The sequence below is a fragment of the Archocentrus centrarchus genome, chromosome 3 (assembly GCF_007364275.1).
Source record: "Archocentrus centrarchus isolate MPI-CPG fArcCen1 chromosome 3, fArcCen1, whole genome shotgun sequence".
NCBI lineage: Eukaryota > Metazoa > Chordata > Actinopteri > Cichliformes > Cichlidae > Archocentrus > Archocentrus centrarchus.
In genome coordinates, this window is record NC_044348.1 from 22,874,715 (window position 1) to 22,889,219 (window position 14,505).

A 14,505-nucleotide genomic window follows, 5' to 3' on the forward strand; every position below is an offset into this window, starting at 1 on the left:
CCGGAGTACCCGGAGGAATCCCACACAGACACGGGGAGAACATGCAAACTCCACACAGAGAGGCCCGGGTGGATTCAAACCCAAACCTTCTAGATGTCAGCTGTGAGGCAGCAGTGCTAACCACCATGCCACCTTGCTGCCCATTCTTAATCCATAGGGTTTAATATGATGTTGGCTTTCCACAAGAATTAGGATCATGTATGTTTGAATTTTTGACCATTCTTTCAGAAGCACATTTGTGAGGTCAGACACTGATGTTGGATGAGAAGACCTGGTGGGAAATCTGTGCTCTAATTCATTCCAAAGGTATTCTGTTGGTTTGAGGTTGACTCTGTGCAGGCCAATCCAGTTCTTCCACACCAAACTCTCTTATCCGTGTCTTTATGGACCTTACTTTGTGCACTGGGGCGCAGTCATGTTGGAACAGGAAGGGACCATCCTCAAACTGTTCCCACAAAGTTAGGAGCATGAAATTGTCCAAAATATCTTGGTATGCTGAAACAGTAAGAGTTCCTTTCACTGGAACTAAGGAGCCGAGCGAAGCTCCTGAAAAACAACCTCACACCATAATCCTTCCCTCCACCAAACTTTACACTTGGCACAATGCAGTCAGGCAAATACCATTCTCCTGGCAACTGCCAAACTGAGATTCATCCATGGGATTGCCAGACAGAGCAATATTTGTCACTCCAGAGAACACACTCTAGAGTTAATCCACTGCTCTAGAGTCCAGTGGCGGAATGCTTTACACCACTGCATCCGGTGCTTTGCATTGTGCTTGGTGATGTACACTATGTGCCTCAGCATCTGCTGACCCCAAAGTGACCTACCACTTTGTAGCTGAGTTGCTGTCCTTCCCAATCGCTTCCACTTTATTATTATACCACTAACAGGTGATTGAGGAATATTTACTAGTGAGTACATTTCATGACTGGACTTGTTGCACAGGTGGCATAATTTCATGGTACTACGCTGGAATTCACTGAGCTCCTTAGAACGTCTCATTCTTTCAACAATGTTTATAGAAGCAGTCAGCATTCCTAGATGCTTGATCGAACACCTGAATTCAATGATTTGGATAAGTGAATGAATACTTTCTGCAATATAGTGTATTTAAGGACAAACAAAAATACCCCTCAGAGTAGTCTTTGTACTTGTCCAAGCTCAGGCCTGGGAGCTTGAGGGTCCTGCACAGTATCTTAGCAGTTCCCAGGACTGCGCTCTTCTAGACAGAGATCTTGGATTGTTTTCCTGGAATCTGCTGGAGCCACTCTCCCAGTTTGGGAGTCACTGCCACGAGTGTTCCGATTACCATGGGGACCACTGTTGCCATGGTAATCGGAACACTGCCACGAGTGTTCCGATTACCATGGGGACCACTGTTGCCTTCATCTTCCATATCCTCTTTAGCTCTTATCTCAGCACTTGGTATTTCTCGAACTTCAAGAATCAAGAAGACTTTATTGTCATATATATGTAAACATATAATGAAAACATATAATGAAATTTGCGTTCCAGAACACCCATCCAAGAGAAATACAAAAAATAGAAGCAAACAGGGGGGACAGGTGTCTGAGGTCGTGCAGCCGTTGCCGGCGCTACCTTTATCAGTCCCATAAAAGGAAACAACACACATCATGGGGTAGTTAGGTTAAAAAAAGAGTCATCTGGTACGGTGCTCGACATGAGCACCATACCAGGGTCCAAAAAAAAACACCTTAGCAAAGCATTTTTGCACATTTAAAGCTAGGATAGCAATATGGTCGGGGAAGGGAGGGGGCAGGAAGGGATGCAGACGGAGACGAAAGGGTCAGGGCATTGTGGAGCCAGATGCCAGCTCCTAGCCAAAACAGTTCGCTGATAGTGATGGAGTTCATCAGCGGCCGAGGTGCACCAGATCCAGCTTCACAAATCACAGAGAGGGCTGAGGGGGAGAGCGACCATCACACATAGCCCTGGAGAGATATGATTGCCAGCCCAAGGCCGGCTAGGGAGCTGAATTCCTGATAATGCAGATATTGTTTTTGGAACAGGCTGCTTGTTTTTTCCAACAGCCTTCAGTCTCACTGGGGAACCCATTCAGTAATCCAATATTCCAAATTCATTAGCTACCGTCCTCACCGTGCAGAACCGAACTTTATCTCCAGATCGAACCCCTCTCGCCTGCAAGCACGTTCTCAGCTGGGCTACTCACCAGCTTTACGGCTCAGGTCCAACAGGCTTTGAGTCTAAGTTTGTACGGCCCTGGACAGCCCATCCACCTGGGTCGGCAGCCTCTGCAGATGTCAAACTGCCGCCCAGATTTTCTTGATTTCCCGGTAAATCAGGTATCCTCTGAGCCCAAACAGAAAAGATACCGCTACCAAATAGCCGAATATGTAGACGTCTTCCACGTCTTCAACCTCGAGGGCTGAGAAGCACACAGGTCTCCACGAGCTCCAAGAATCGATGACGTATCCAACTGGATCTGTTCCACTCGGACACGCAGGCTCCCCTTTCCCCAATCCCATAGTGGAAAAAATTCGATCAGTGGTGTTGAGGGCCTAGTTTGCCAGATCCATGTTGCTCTCAATCTTATTCTTTTTCGGACAGTGTGTAAGAGACGCTCTCACAGCAAAATTTCTTGTGTTTTTTCTTTCTGATGTTGCTGTCACTTGGTATTGCTATATCTATCACTACGGGCTTCTTCCTCTACTTGTCCACTACTATGTCCAGTTGGTTAGCCATCACCAGTTTGTCTGTATCTGGAAGTCCCACAGGACCTTAGTTCGGTCATTCTCAACCACCTTGGGGATGTATCCCAATTTGACTTTGGGACTTCCAGGCCGTATTCTGCACCAATGTTCCTATAAACTATACCAGCCACTTGGTTATGGCGTTACATGTATGCCATGGATTGCCTCAGGGACATCGCTGCACAACCTGCACATGGGGTCTTGCGTTGTGTGGTAGACCACAGCCTCTACTGATCTTGTGCTTGAAATTTGTTCCTGTGCTGCCATGATTAGTGCCTCTGTGCTGTCTTTCAGTCCAGCTTTGTCCAGCCATTGGTAGGATTTCTCAATATCAGCCACTTCTTCTATCTGCCAGTGGTACATGCTATGCAGGAGCTTGTCCTTCCATGATGGTTCCTGTGCTTGCTCGTCTTTTTTCTTGGGTTTCTGTTGGCTATGGTATTCACTAAGCACATGATCAGTTGTGGCCATCTTCCTGATGTACTCATGGATCTTTGTTGTTTCATCCTGGATAGTGGTTCTGACACTCACTAGCCCTCGTCCTCCTTCCTTCTGCTTAGCTCACAGTCCCAGGGTACTGGATTTGGGGTGAAACCTTCTATGCATGGTGAAGGAACTTTCTTGTCTTGATGTCAGTGGCTTCTGTCTCCTTCTTTGGCAAGCTTACTGGCAGGGATAGGTGTTGATCGCCCAGATCTCATTCTTCTCATTCAGCTGACTCTTCAGGACTTGCTTTACTCTGCAGGTATTTGGCAGTTGCAGTTTTCCTAGCGGCCTCTTCATGGTTCCCATTTGCCTGTGGGATTCCAAGGTACTTATAGCTGTCTTCAGTGTCTGCAATGTTGCTTTCTTAGTAGTGCAGTCCCCTCAGTTCTGACTACCTTCCCTTTCTTTGTTGCCATCCGACTACACTTCTGATGTCATTGCTGTAGATCCTGGTGCTGTTGATGAGTGAAACGATTTCTCGATAAATAGTTTTTTACGCTTGCCACTTCTGTTTTTGTCCTCTACTTACAGCCCTCAAATATTTTAAGGACACAGTGCACACCATACTGCAATATGCCAAGTTTTTGACTAATAGTTTTTATGATTCGCCTTGTTGTTGCAGAAAATACAATTTTATGTCTGTCAAACTTTGTTGTGTTCAGCATTTGTCATAGATTAAACTAAAGAAATGGAAACAAATTATGTGGTTTTGCAACAGGCTGCTAGTAGCAAAGTGCCTAAAGATACAGTTTAAAATGGGTTCTTTGCTAAGTTGTCTGCTCTATGTAGACACAACACTGGTTCATCACCAAAGTTAGCCTTTTTTTATGCTTGAATGAGTCATAGATTAGTGGTAAGTGGCTTAATGAAAAAAACAATCTCTGAAAGTGGTCATGTACACAGACTGGACTGACAATGAGTGAAAAAGCAGCCAATGTCCAAAGAACAAACTTTAAAAGTCCTCCAGAAAGTCTGGAGAACTATTGCTCAAGACCACTTGTAAAACAAATATGAGAAAGACTGACTCCATTGAATCGAAGTATAAAGAAACAAGACATGGTTCAAGACTTTTGAACTGTTTCTTCAGTATTTTCAAATATTATGTAAGCTGACTATTTAATAAGTCAGCTTACATAATATCTGAAAATACAATATTATTAAATTGATTTATTGTTTTTAGTGAGTTCAGTGTTATTTTTTGTCAATACAATATATTTTGTGTCGACCATGTTTCACATGCATTCAGTGTCCTCAGTAATAAATAGTGACAGATATGCTGAAATCTTAAAGGGGACATGAGGTCAGGCAGTGAGAAGCACAAAAAAACTAGTTGCTAAAAACAGCTTTTCATTCTTTGTTTTCTTCTTGTCCTTGCAAATTTTTTTGTATTAGTTGGCATCAGAAACCTATCACTCTAGGGAAGGAGACACAATGTCAAGAAGATGCACATGGAAGAAAATGACAGGCAGCTGTCTATATGTTAAGCTCTCTAAGAGTAAAAATTAAGACAGTTATGATATTCATGTAGATTTGTCAGTTTTTAGTTAACAAATCATCATAAAGGACCCATTACAGGGACTGTCTATGTAGCCACAAAAGTGTCTTCTTTTTAATTAATACCCTTTTTGTTTACTCTTTGTGGTCCCCCCCATTCCACACTCAGATTTGTACTGGCATGTTTGGTTTTACTTGTCCTTTCACCTGATATATGATATATTTGTCTTCAGTCTTTTTTTATTCTTTCTCATCTCTTAGCCCGACTCCTGTCACAAAAGACGACATACAGATGACCGACCTCTGGTTTTAGAAGAAGGATCAGAAAAAGAAAAGAGCAATTTAGTGATCAGTATTTAACTCATTCACTGTCTCTTTCTCTTTTTGCCTGTGTTTATTCCAGGGTCTTTTCAGAAAACCAGGAGAAGCTTGGGAGCAATGCTTGCATTGTCCTGATCTGATGACGTGTCTGCAGACCTCTTACATGCACCTAGAAGAGGCCCAGAATCAGCTACATCAACACAAGCTCGTGAGATTCCCCAGTGTCACAACGTAAGAAATATACACAGTCACACACACAAACAGACATAAACATCCACACACAAAGTTACTACAATTTACAGTCAAATGTTTTCTTAAAAAGTTTTTCTTTTTGTTTTTTTTCTTTCATATCTCTATATGATACAAAAATTAAAAAAAAATTTGAGGCAACAAAGTAGCAAAGATGAACTCAGCATTAAGTAGCAAATGTGCATATCCCTTTTATGACTTGTTGACTAGGTATATGCCAAGAAATTCCTTTAAGAATGTTTCAAGCTGAATTTATTGAAAGCAATGTCACAGTCAGTTCTACTGCAAAGGTTGTGTGAATTTTAATTATGATTGCATGTGTAAGTTTGTCTTTACTAAAACACAGATTGACTGAGAGTGTGAAATGTTTTAATTAAACCTCTGTTATATCTGTCTTACACAGTAATATCCTTGGTATTGACGACCCATTCTTTTGCTACTCTAGTCTTTTTATTAGGGCCCGAGCACGAACTGTGCGAAGGCCCTATTGTAATTGCTTCGTTTATTAGGGCCCGAGCACGAACTGTGCGAAGGCCCTATTGTAATTGCTTCGTTTATTATTATTATTATTATTATTTTTTTTTTTTTTTATTATTATTATTATTATTATTATTCAGGCAAATGAATTGGCTTTTTGGGGGCTTTATCATATTCAAAAACTCATGAAACTTTGCACATGCGTCACACCTGGTGAAAATTTAAGTATTTTAATGGGCTCGGGCAAGGGCGCGCCCAAATGGCTCGCTAGCGCCCCCTAAACTGGAGCCCCACCGCTGTGTTTCACGTACATGAATGAAACTTCATACACATGTATATCATGTCCAGGCGCACAAAAAATCCTCTTGGAGCCATGCCCTAAACCCAACAGGAAGTCCGCCATTTTGAATTAATTATGCAAATTTGGCGATTTGCAGCCCTCACACTTTTTCTAATAACTCAGAGGTTTTAGACGTTATCATCTTCATATTTGGTTTGTCTAACCTACACCCCCAGGGGAATCTAAATCTCGAAAATGGTGAGTTTTTGCCAAGGGGGAGGGGTCCTTATGCCCCTTTGAACTTTGATCATTCGCCATGAAAATTTGATTGCCTCTCATTCATACCTACATGATCCAATGTGCATCAAACTTCTCCAGTAGGATGAGGGTGCCCCCCTGAACACATACATATGACAATATTTAATATCAGTCGCAGCGCCACCTAGTGGGAACAGGAAATGTCATATTTTACACTTGGAGGTCCCGCTCCAAGGTGGTTTAGCAGAACCATCTCAAATTTCACCTGGAAAGCCTTAAGAAGTTGGACTTACTGTGTTTTCAAAACTGTGACTTTTTGACAAAAGGGCGTGACCCTTATGGGACGGCAAAGTTCGATGATTCGCCATGAACACAAAAATGGCTGTAACTCTAAGCCAACTTGCCCAATCTGGCTCAAACTTCAGTGGTGTGATAAGCATGCTGCCCTGAACACATTCATATGCATAAAGTCCATAAACGTTAGAGCGCCGCCTAGTGGCAGCTCGGAATATCTTAAAATAGCATGTTTTTTGAGTAGCCCCGGAGCTACGTTTTATCTACATGTATGAAAATGTACAGGCTCATGTAACATACTAAGACGTACAAAAAAGTCTCTTGGACCCATACCCCAAACCCTACAGGAAGTCGGCCATCTTCAATTGAAGGTGTCAATTTTTGCGATTTCCACGCCTGCTATTTGAACGAACTCGTCCTAGGGCATTTGACCCACTGACACCAAATTGGCTCCAGATCATCTACACAAGTAGCCCATCAAATATTGTGGAAATCTTTACAAAATATTAAACGGCCTTGTCACACCAGGCCATTAAATTTGGCCTTTGTTTTTCTCCCTCACCACCAAAATTGTTTGTGCACTTGTTCGCACATGCTTTGTCTGATCAGGCTGAAAATTTAATCACTCATGTACACACCCAGGCTGAATCCATAACTACAGATTCAAGACTGTAGGCGCAATAGCGCCCCCTACAGAAGCAAATGAAAATTTGTATGACCGTCCACAGAATTAGTTTTGCTCTGAAATACATGAAATATCTTTCACCATTCCTTACAAAATCCTCATCTATTTGATAAGCCTCCTGCCCTGAACACATTGATATGCATAAAGTCCATAAACGTTAGAGCGCCCCCTACTGGCAGCTTTAAATATCATAATATACCATGTTTTTTAGCTAGCCCCTGAGTTACATTTTATCTACAGCTCTGAAATTTTGCACACTCATGTAACATCCTAAGACATACAAAAAAGTCTCTTGGAGCCATACTCCAAACCCTACAGGAAGTCCAGCATCTTCAATTGAACGTGTCAATTTTTGCCATTTTCAGGCCTGCTATTTGAATGAACTCCTCCTAGGGCATTTCACCCAGTGAGACCAAATTGGCTCCACATCATCTAGACAAACAGCCCATCAAAAAGTCAATCAGACCCATGCCCTATTTTGCATGCTGGAGCCGTGACCACACCCCCAAATATTCCATTGCGTCTATGCCGAGAGCAAAAGATACCTTTTCCTATAAAAGAATTCAACTTTCTAGAGACCCATCACGATCACAAAACCTCCGAGTGCGGCACGGGTCGACGAGCGCCACAGGTCGACGCGCGCGGAGTGCGAGGGCCCGATATCACCGCTTGCGGTTTTAATTAGGGCCCGAGCACGAACTGTGCGAAGGCCCTATTGTAATTTGTTTGTTTTTTATTTTTTTTTTTTTTTTTTTTTTTATTATTATTATTATTATTCAGGCAAATGAATTGGCTTTTTGGGGGCTTTATCATATTCAAAAACTCATGAAACTTTGCACATGCGTCACACCTGGTGAAAATTTAAGTATTTTAATGGGCTCGGGCAAGGGCGCGCCCAAATGGCTCGCTAGCGCCCCCTAAACTGGAGCCCCACCGCTGTGTTTCACGTACATGAATGAAACTTCATACACATGTATATCATGTCCAGGCGCACAAAAAATCCTCTTGGAGCCATGCCCTAAACCCAACAGGAAGTCCGCCATTTTGAATTAATTATGCAAATTTGGCGATTTGCAGCCCTCACGCTTTTTCTAATAACTCAGAGGTTTTAGACGTTATCATCTTCATATTTGGTTTGTCTAACCTACACCCCCAGGGGAATCTAAATCTCGAAAATGGTGAGTTTTTGCCAAGGGGGAGGGGTCCTTATGCCCCTTTGAACTTTGATCATTCGCCATGAAATTTTGATTGCCTCTCATTCATACCTACATGATCCAATGTGCATCAAACTTCTCCAGTAGGATGAGGGTGCCCCCCTGAACACATACATATGACAATATTTAATATCAGTCGCAGCGCCACCTAGTGGGAACAGGAAATGTCATATTTTACACTTGGAGGTCCAGCTCCAAGGTGGTTTAGCAGAACCATCTCAAATTTCACCTGGAAAGCCTTAAGAAGTTGGACTTACTGTGTTTTCAAAACTGTGACTTTTTGACAAAAGGGCGTGACCCTTATGGGACGGCAAAGTTCGATGATTCGCCATGAACACAAAAATGGCTGTAACTCAAAGCCAACTTGCCCAATCTGGCTCAAACTTCAGTGGTGTGATAAGCATGCTGCCCTGAACACATTCATATGCATAAAGTCCATAAACGTTAGAGCGCCGCCTAGTGGCAGCTCGGAATATCTTAAAATAGCATGTTTTTTGAGTAGCCCCGGAGCTACGTTTTATCTACATGTATGAAAATGTACAGGCTCATGTAACATACTAAGACGTACAAAAAAGTCTCTTGGACCCATACCCCAAACCCTACAGGAAGTCGGCCATCTTCAATTGAAGGTGTCAATTTTTGCGATTTCCACGCCTGCTATTTGAACGAACTCGTCCTAGGGCATTTCACCCACTGACACCAAATTGGCTCCAGATCATCTACACAAGTAGCCCATCAAATATTGTGGAAATCTTTAAAAAATATTAAACGGCCTTGTCACACCAGGCCATTAAATTTGGCCTTTGTTTTTCTCCCTCACCACCAAAATTGTTTGTGCACTTGTTCGCACATGCTTTGTCTGATCAGGCTGAAAATTTAATCACTCATGTACACACCCAGGCTGAATCCATAACTACAGATTCAAGACTGTAGGCGCAATAGCGCCCCCTACAGAAGCAAATGAAAATTTGTATGACCGTCCACAGAATTAGTTTTGCTCTGAAATACATGAAATATCTTTCACCATTCCTTACAAAATCCTCATCTATTTGATAAGCCTCCTGCCCTGAACACATTGATATGCATAAAGTCCATAAACGTTAGAGCGCCCCCTACTGGCAGCTTTAAATATCATAATATACCATGTTTTTTAGCTAGCCCCTGAGTTACATTTTATCTACAGCTCTGAAATTTTGCACACTCATGTAACATCCTAAGACATACAAAAAAGTCTCTTGGAGCCATACTGGAAACCCTACAGGAAGTCCAGCATCTTCAATTGAAAGTGTCAATTTTTGCCATTTTCAGGCCTGCTATTTGAATGAACTCCTCCTAGGGCATTTCAGCCAGTGAGACCAAATTGGCTCCACATCATCTAGACAAACAGCCCATCAAATATTGTGGAAATCTTGACAAAATATTAAACGGTGTTGTCACACCAGGCCATTGAAGTTGGCTTTCATTTTTCTCAATGGCGACCAAAATTGTTTGGGCACGTGTTCGTACACGCTTTGCCCGATCTGCCTGAAAATGTAATCACTCATGTACACAGCCACTCTGAACCCATAACTATGGATTCAAGGCTATACGTAGCTGCAAGAGCGCCCCCTACAGAAGCAAATGAAATTTTGTATAGCATCCACAAACTTAGTTTCTCGGAAATGTATGAAAATGTGTTTCAACATTCTTGACATCATCCTGATCAAAACAGTCTATCAGACCCATGCCCTATTTTGCATGCTGGAGCCGTGACCCCACCCCCAAATATTCCATTGCGTCTATGCCGAGAGCAAAAGATATCTTTTCCTATAAAAGAATTCAACTTTCTACAGACCTTCTGTACACCATCACGATCACAAGACCTCCGAGTCCGGCACGGGTCGACGAGCGCCACGGGTCGACGCGCAGGGAGTGCGAGGGCCCGATATCACCGCTTGCGGTTTTAATTATTATTATTTTATTATTATTCAGGCAAATGAATTGGCTTTTTGGGAGCTTTATCATATTCAAAAACTCATGAAACTTTGCACATGCGTCACACCTGGTGAAAATTTAAGTATTTTAATGGGCTCGGGCAAGGGCGCGCCCAAATGGCTCAGCTAGCGCCCCCTAAACTGGAGCCCCACCGCTGTGTTTCACGTACATGAATGAAACTTCATACACATGTATATCATGTCCAGGCGCACAAAAAATCCTCTTGGAGCCATGCCCTAAACCCAACAGGAAGTCCGCCATTTTGAATTAATTATGCAAATTTGGCGATTTGCAGCCCTCACACTTTTTCTAATAACTCAGAGGTTTTAGACGTTATCATCTTCATATTTGGTTTGTCTAACCTACACCCCCAGGGGAATCTAAATCTCGAAAATGGTGAGTTTTTGCCAAGGGGGAGGGGTCCTTATGCCCCTTTGAACTTTGATCATTCGCCATGAAATTTTGATTGCCTCTCATTCATACCTACATGATCCAATGTGCATCAAACTTCTCCAGTAGGATGAGGGTGCCCCCCTGAACACATACATATGACAATATTTAATATCAGTCGCAGCGCCACCTAGTGGGAACAGGAAATGTCATATTTTACACTTGGAGGTCCAGCTCCAAGGTGGTTTAGCAGAACCATCTCAAATTTCACCTGGAAAGCCTTAAGAAGTTGGACTTACTGTGTTTTCAAAACTGTGACTTTTTGACAAAAGGGCGTGACCCTTATGGGACGGCAAAGTTCAATGATTCGCCATGAACACAAAAATGGCTGTAACTCAAAGCCAACTTGCCCAATCTGGCTCAAACTTCAGTGGTGTGATAAGCATGCTGCCCTGAACACACTCATATGCATAAAGTCCATAAACGTTAGAGCGCCGCCTAGTGGCAGCTCGGAATATCTTAAAATAGCAAGTTTTTTGAGTAGCCCCGGAGCTACGTTTTATCTACATGTATGAAAATGTACAGGCTCATGTAACATACTAAGACGTACAAAAAAGTCTCTTGGACCCATACCCCAAACCCTACAGGAAGTCGGCCATCTTCAATTGAAGGTGTCAATTTTTGCCATTTCCACGCCTGCTATTTGAACGAACTTGTCCTAGGGCATTTGACCCAGTGAGACCAAATTTGCTCCACATCATCTACACAAGTAGCCCATCAAATATTGTGGAAATCTTTACAAAATATTAAATGGCCTTATCACACCAGGCCATTGAAGTTGGCCTTCGTTTTTCTCCCTCACCACCAAAATTGTTTGTGCACTTGTTCGCACATGCTTTGTCTGATCAGGCTGAAAATTTAATCACTCATGTACACACCCAGGCTGAATCCATAACTACAGATTCAAGACTGTAGGCGCAATAGCGCCCCCTACAGAAGCAAATGAAAATTTGTATGACGTCCACATAATTAGTTTTGCTCTGAAATGCATGAAACTATCTTTCACCATTCCTTACGAAATCCTCATCAATTTGATAAGCCTCCTGCCCTGAACACATTGATATGCATAAAGTCCATAAATGTTACAGCGCCACCTACTGGCAGCTTGAAATATCATAAAATAGCATGTTTTTTAGCTAGCCCCAGAGCTACATTATATCTACAGCTCTGAAATTCTGCACACTCATGTAACATCCTAAGACGTACAAAAAAGTCTCTTGGAGCCATACTGCAAACCCTACAGGAAGTCCAGCATCTTCAATTGAAAGTGTCAATTTTTGTCAATTTTTGCCATTTTCAGGCCTGCTATTTGAATGAACTCCTCCTAGGGCATTTCAGCCAGTGAGACCAAATTGGCTCCAGATCATCTAGACAAACAGCCCATCAAATATTGTGGAAATCTTGACAAAATATTAAATGGTGTTGTCACACCAGGCCATTGAAGTTGGCTTTCATTTTTCTCAATGGCGACCAAAATTGTTTGGGCACGTGTTCGTACATGCTTTGCCCGATCTGCCTGAAAATGTAATCACTCATGTACACAGCCACTCTGAACCCATAACTATGGATTCAAGGCTATACGTAGCTGCAAGAGCGCCCCCTACAGAAGCAAATGAAATTTTGTATAGCATCCACAAACTTAGTTTCTCGGAAATGTATGAAAATGTGTTTCAACATTCTTGACATCATCCTGATCAAAACAGTCTATCAGACCCATGCCCTATTTTGCATGCTGGAGCCGTGACCCCACCCCCAAATATTCCATTGCGTCTATGCCGAGAGCAAAAGATATCTTTTCCTATAAAAGAATTCAACTTTCTACAGACCTTCTGTACACCATCACGATCACAAGACCTCCGAGTGCGGCACGGGTCGACGAGCGCCACGGGTCGACGCGCAGGGAGTGCGAGGGCCCGATATCACCGCTTGCGGTTTTAATTAGGGCCCGAGCACGAACTGTGCGAAGGCCCTATTGTAATTGCTTCGTTTATTATTATTATTTTTTTTTTTTTTTTTTTTATTATTATTATTATTCAGGCAAATGAATTGGCTTTTTGGGGGCTTTATCATATTCAAAAACTCATGAACCTTTGCACATGCGTCACACCTGGTGAAAATTTAAGTATTTTAATGGGCTCGGGCAAGGGCGCGCCCAAATGGCTCGCTAGCGCCCCCTAAACTGGAGCCCCACCGCTGTGTTTCACGTACATGAATGAAACTTCATACACATGTATATCATGTCCAGGCGCACAAAAAATCCTCTTGGAGCCATGCCCTAAACCCAACAGGAAGTCCGCCATTTTGAATTAATTATGCAAATTTGGCGATTTGCAGCCCTCACACTTTTTCTAATAACTCAGAGGTTTTAGACGTTATCATCTTCATATTTGGTTTGTCTAACCTACACCCCCAGGGGAATCTAAATCTCGAAAATGGTGAGTTTTTGCCAAGGGGGAGGGGTCCTTATGCCCCTTTGAACTTTGATCATTCGCCATGAAATTTTGATTGCCTCTCATTCATACCTACATGATCCAATGTGCATCAAACTTCTCCAGTAGGATGAGGGTGCCCCCCTGAACACATACATATGACAATATTTAATATCAGTCGCAGCGCCACCTAGTGGGAACAGGAAATGTCATATTTTACACTTGGAGGTCCAGCTCCAAGGTGGTTTAGCAGAACCATCTCAAATTTCACCTGGAAAGCCTTAAGAAGTTGGACTTACTGTGTTTTCAAAACTGTGACTTTTTGACAAAAGGGCGTGACCCTTATGGGACGGCAAAGTTCGATGATTCGCCATGAACACAAAAATGGCTGTAACTCAAAGCCAACTTGCCCAATCTGGCTCAAACTTCAGTGGTGTGATAAGCATGCTGCCCTGAACACATTCATATGCATAAAGTCCATAAACGTTAGAGCGCCGCCTAGTGGCAGCTCGGAATATCTTAAAATAGCATGTTTTTTGAGTAGCCCCGGAGCTACGTTTTATCTACATGTATGAAAATGTACAGGCTCATGTAACATCCTAAGACGTACAAAAAAGTCTCTTGGACCCATACCCCAAACCCTACAGGAAGTCGGCCATCTTCAATTGAAGGTGTCAATTTTTGCGATTTCCACGCCTGCTATTTGAACGAACTCGTCCTAGGGCATTTCACCCACTGACACCAAATTGGCTCCAGATCATCTACACAAGTAGCCCATCAAATATTGTGGAAATCTTTACAAAATATTAAACGGCCTTGTCACACCAGGCCATTAAATTTGGCCTTTGTTTTTCTCCCTCACCACCAAAATTGTTTGTGCACTTGTTCGCACATGCTTTGTCTGATCAGGCTGAAAATTTAATCACTCATGTACACACCCAGGCTGAATCCATAACTACAGATTCAAGACTGTAGGCGCAATAGCGCCCCCTACAGAAGCAAATGAAAATTTGTATGACCGTCCACAGAATTAGTTTTGCTCTGAAATACATGAAATATCTTTCACCATTCCTTACAAAATCCTCATCTATTTGATAAGCCTCCTGCCCTGAACACATTGATATGCATAAAGTCCATAAACGTTAGAGCGCCCCCTACT

At 42.6% G+C, this 14,505-nt stretch overlaps 1 protein-coding gene across 1 annotated transcript in view; it reads left to right on the plus strand.

The window, feature by feature from the left end:
• The window catches only part of spata17 (spermatogenesis associated 17), a 53,526-nt gene that overhangs the window by 19,994 nt on the left and 19,027 nt on the right, over window positions 1–14,505 (plus strand). The window contains 1 exon segment of the mRNA XM_030726325.1: window positions 5,119–5,267. Coding sequence (XP_030582185.1) covers window positions 5,119–5,267 — 149 coding nt within the window.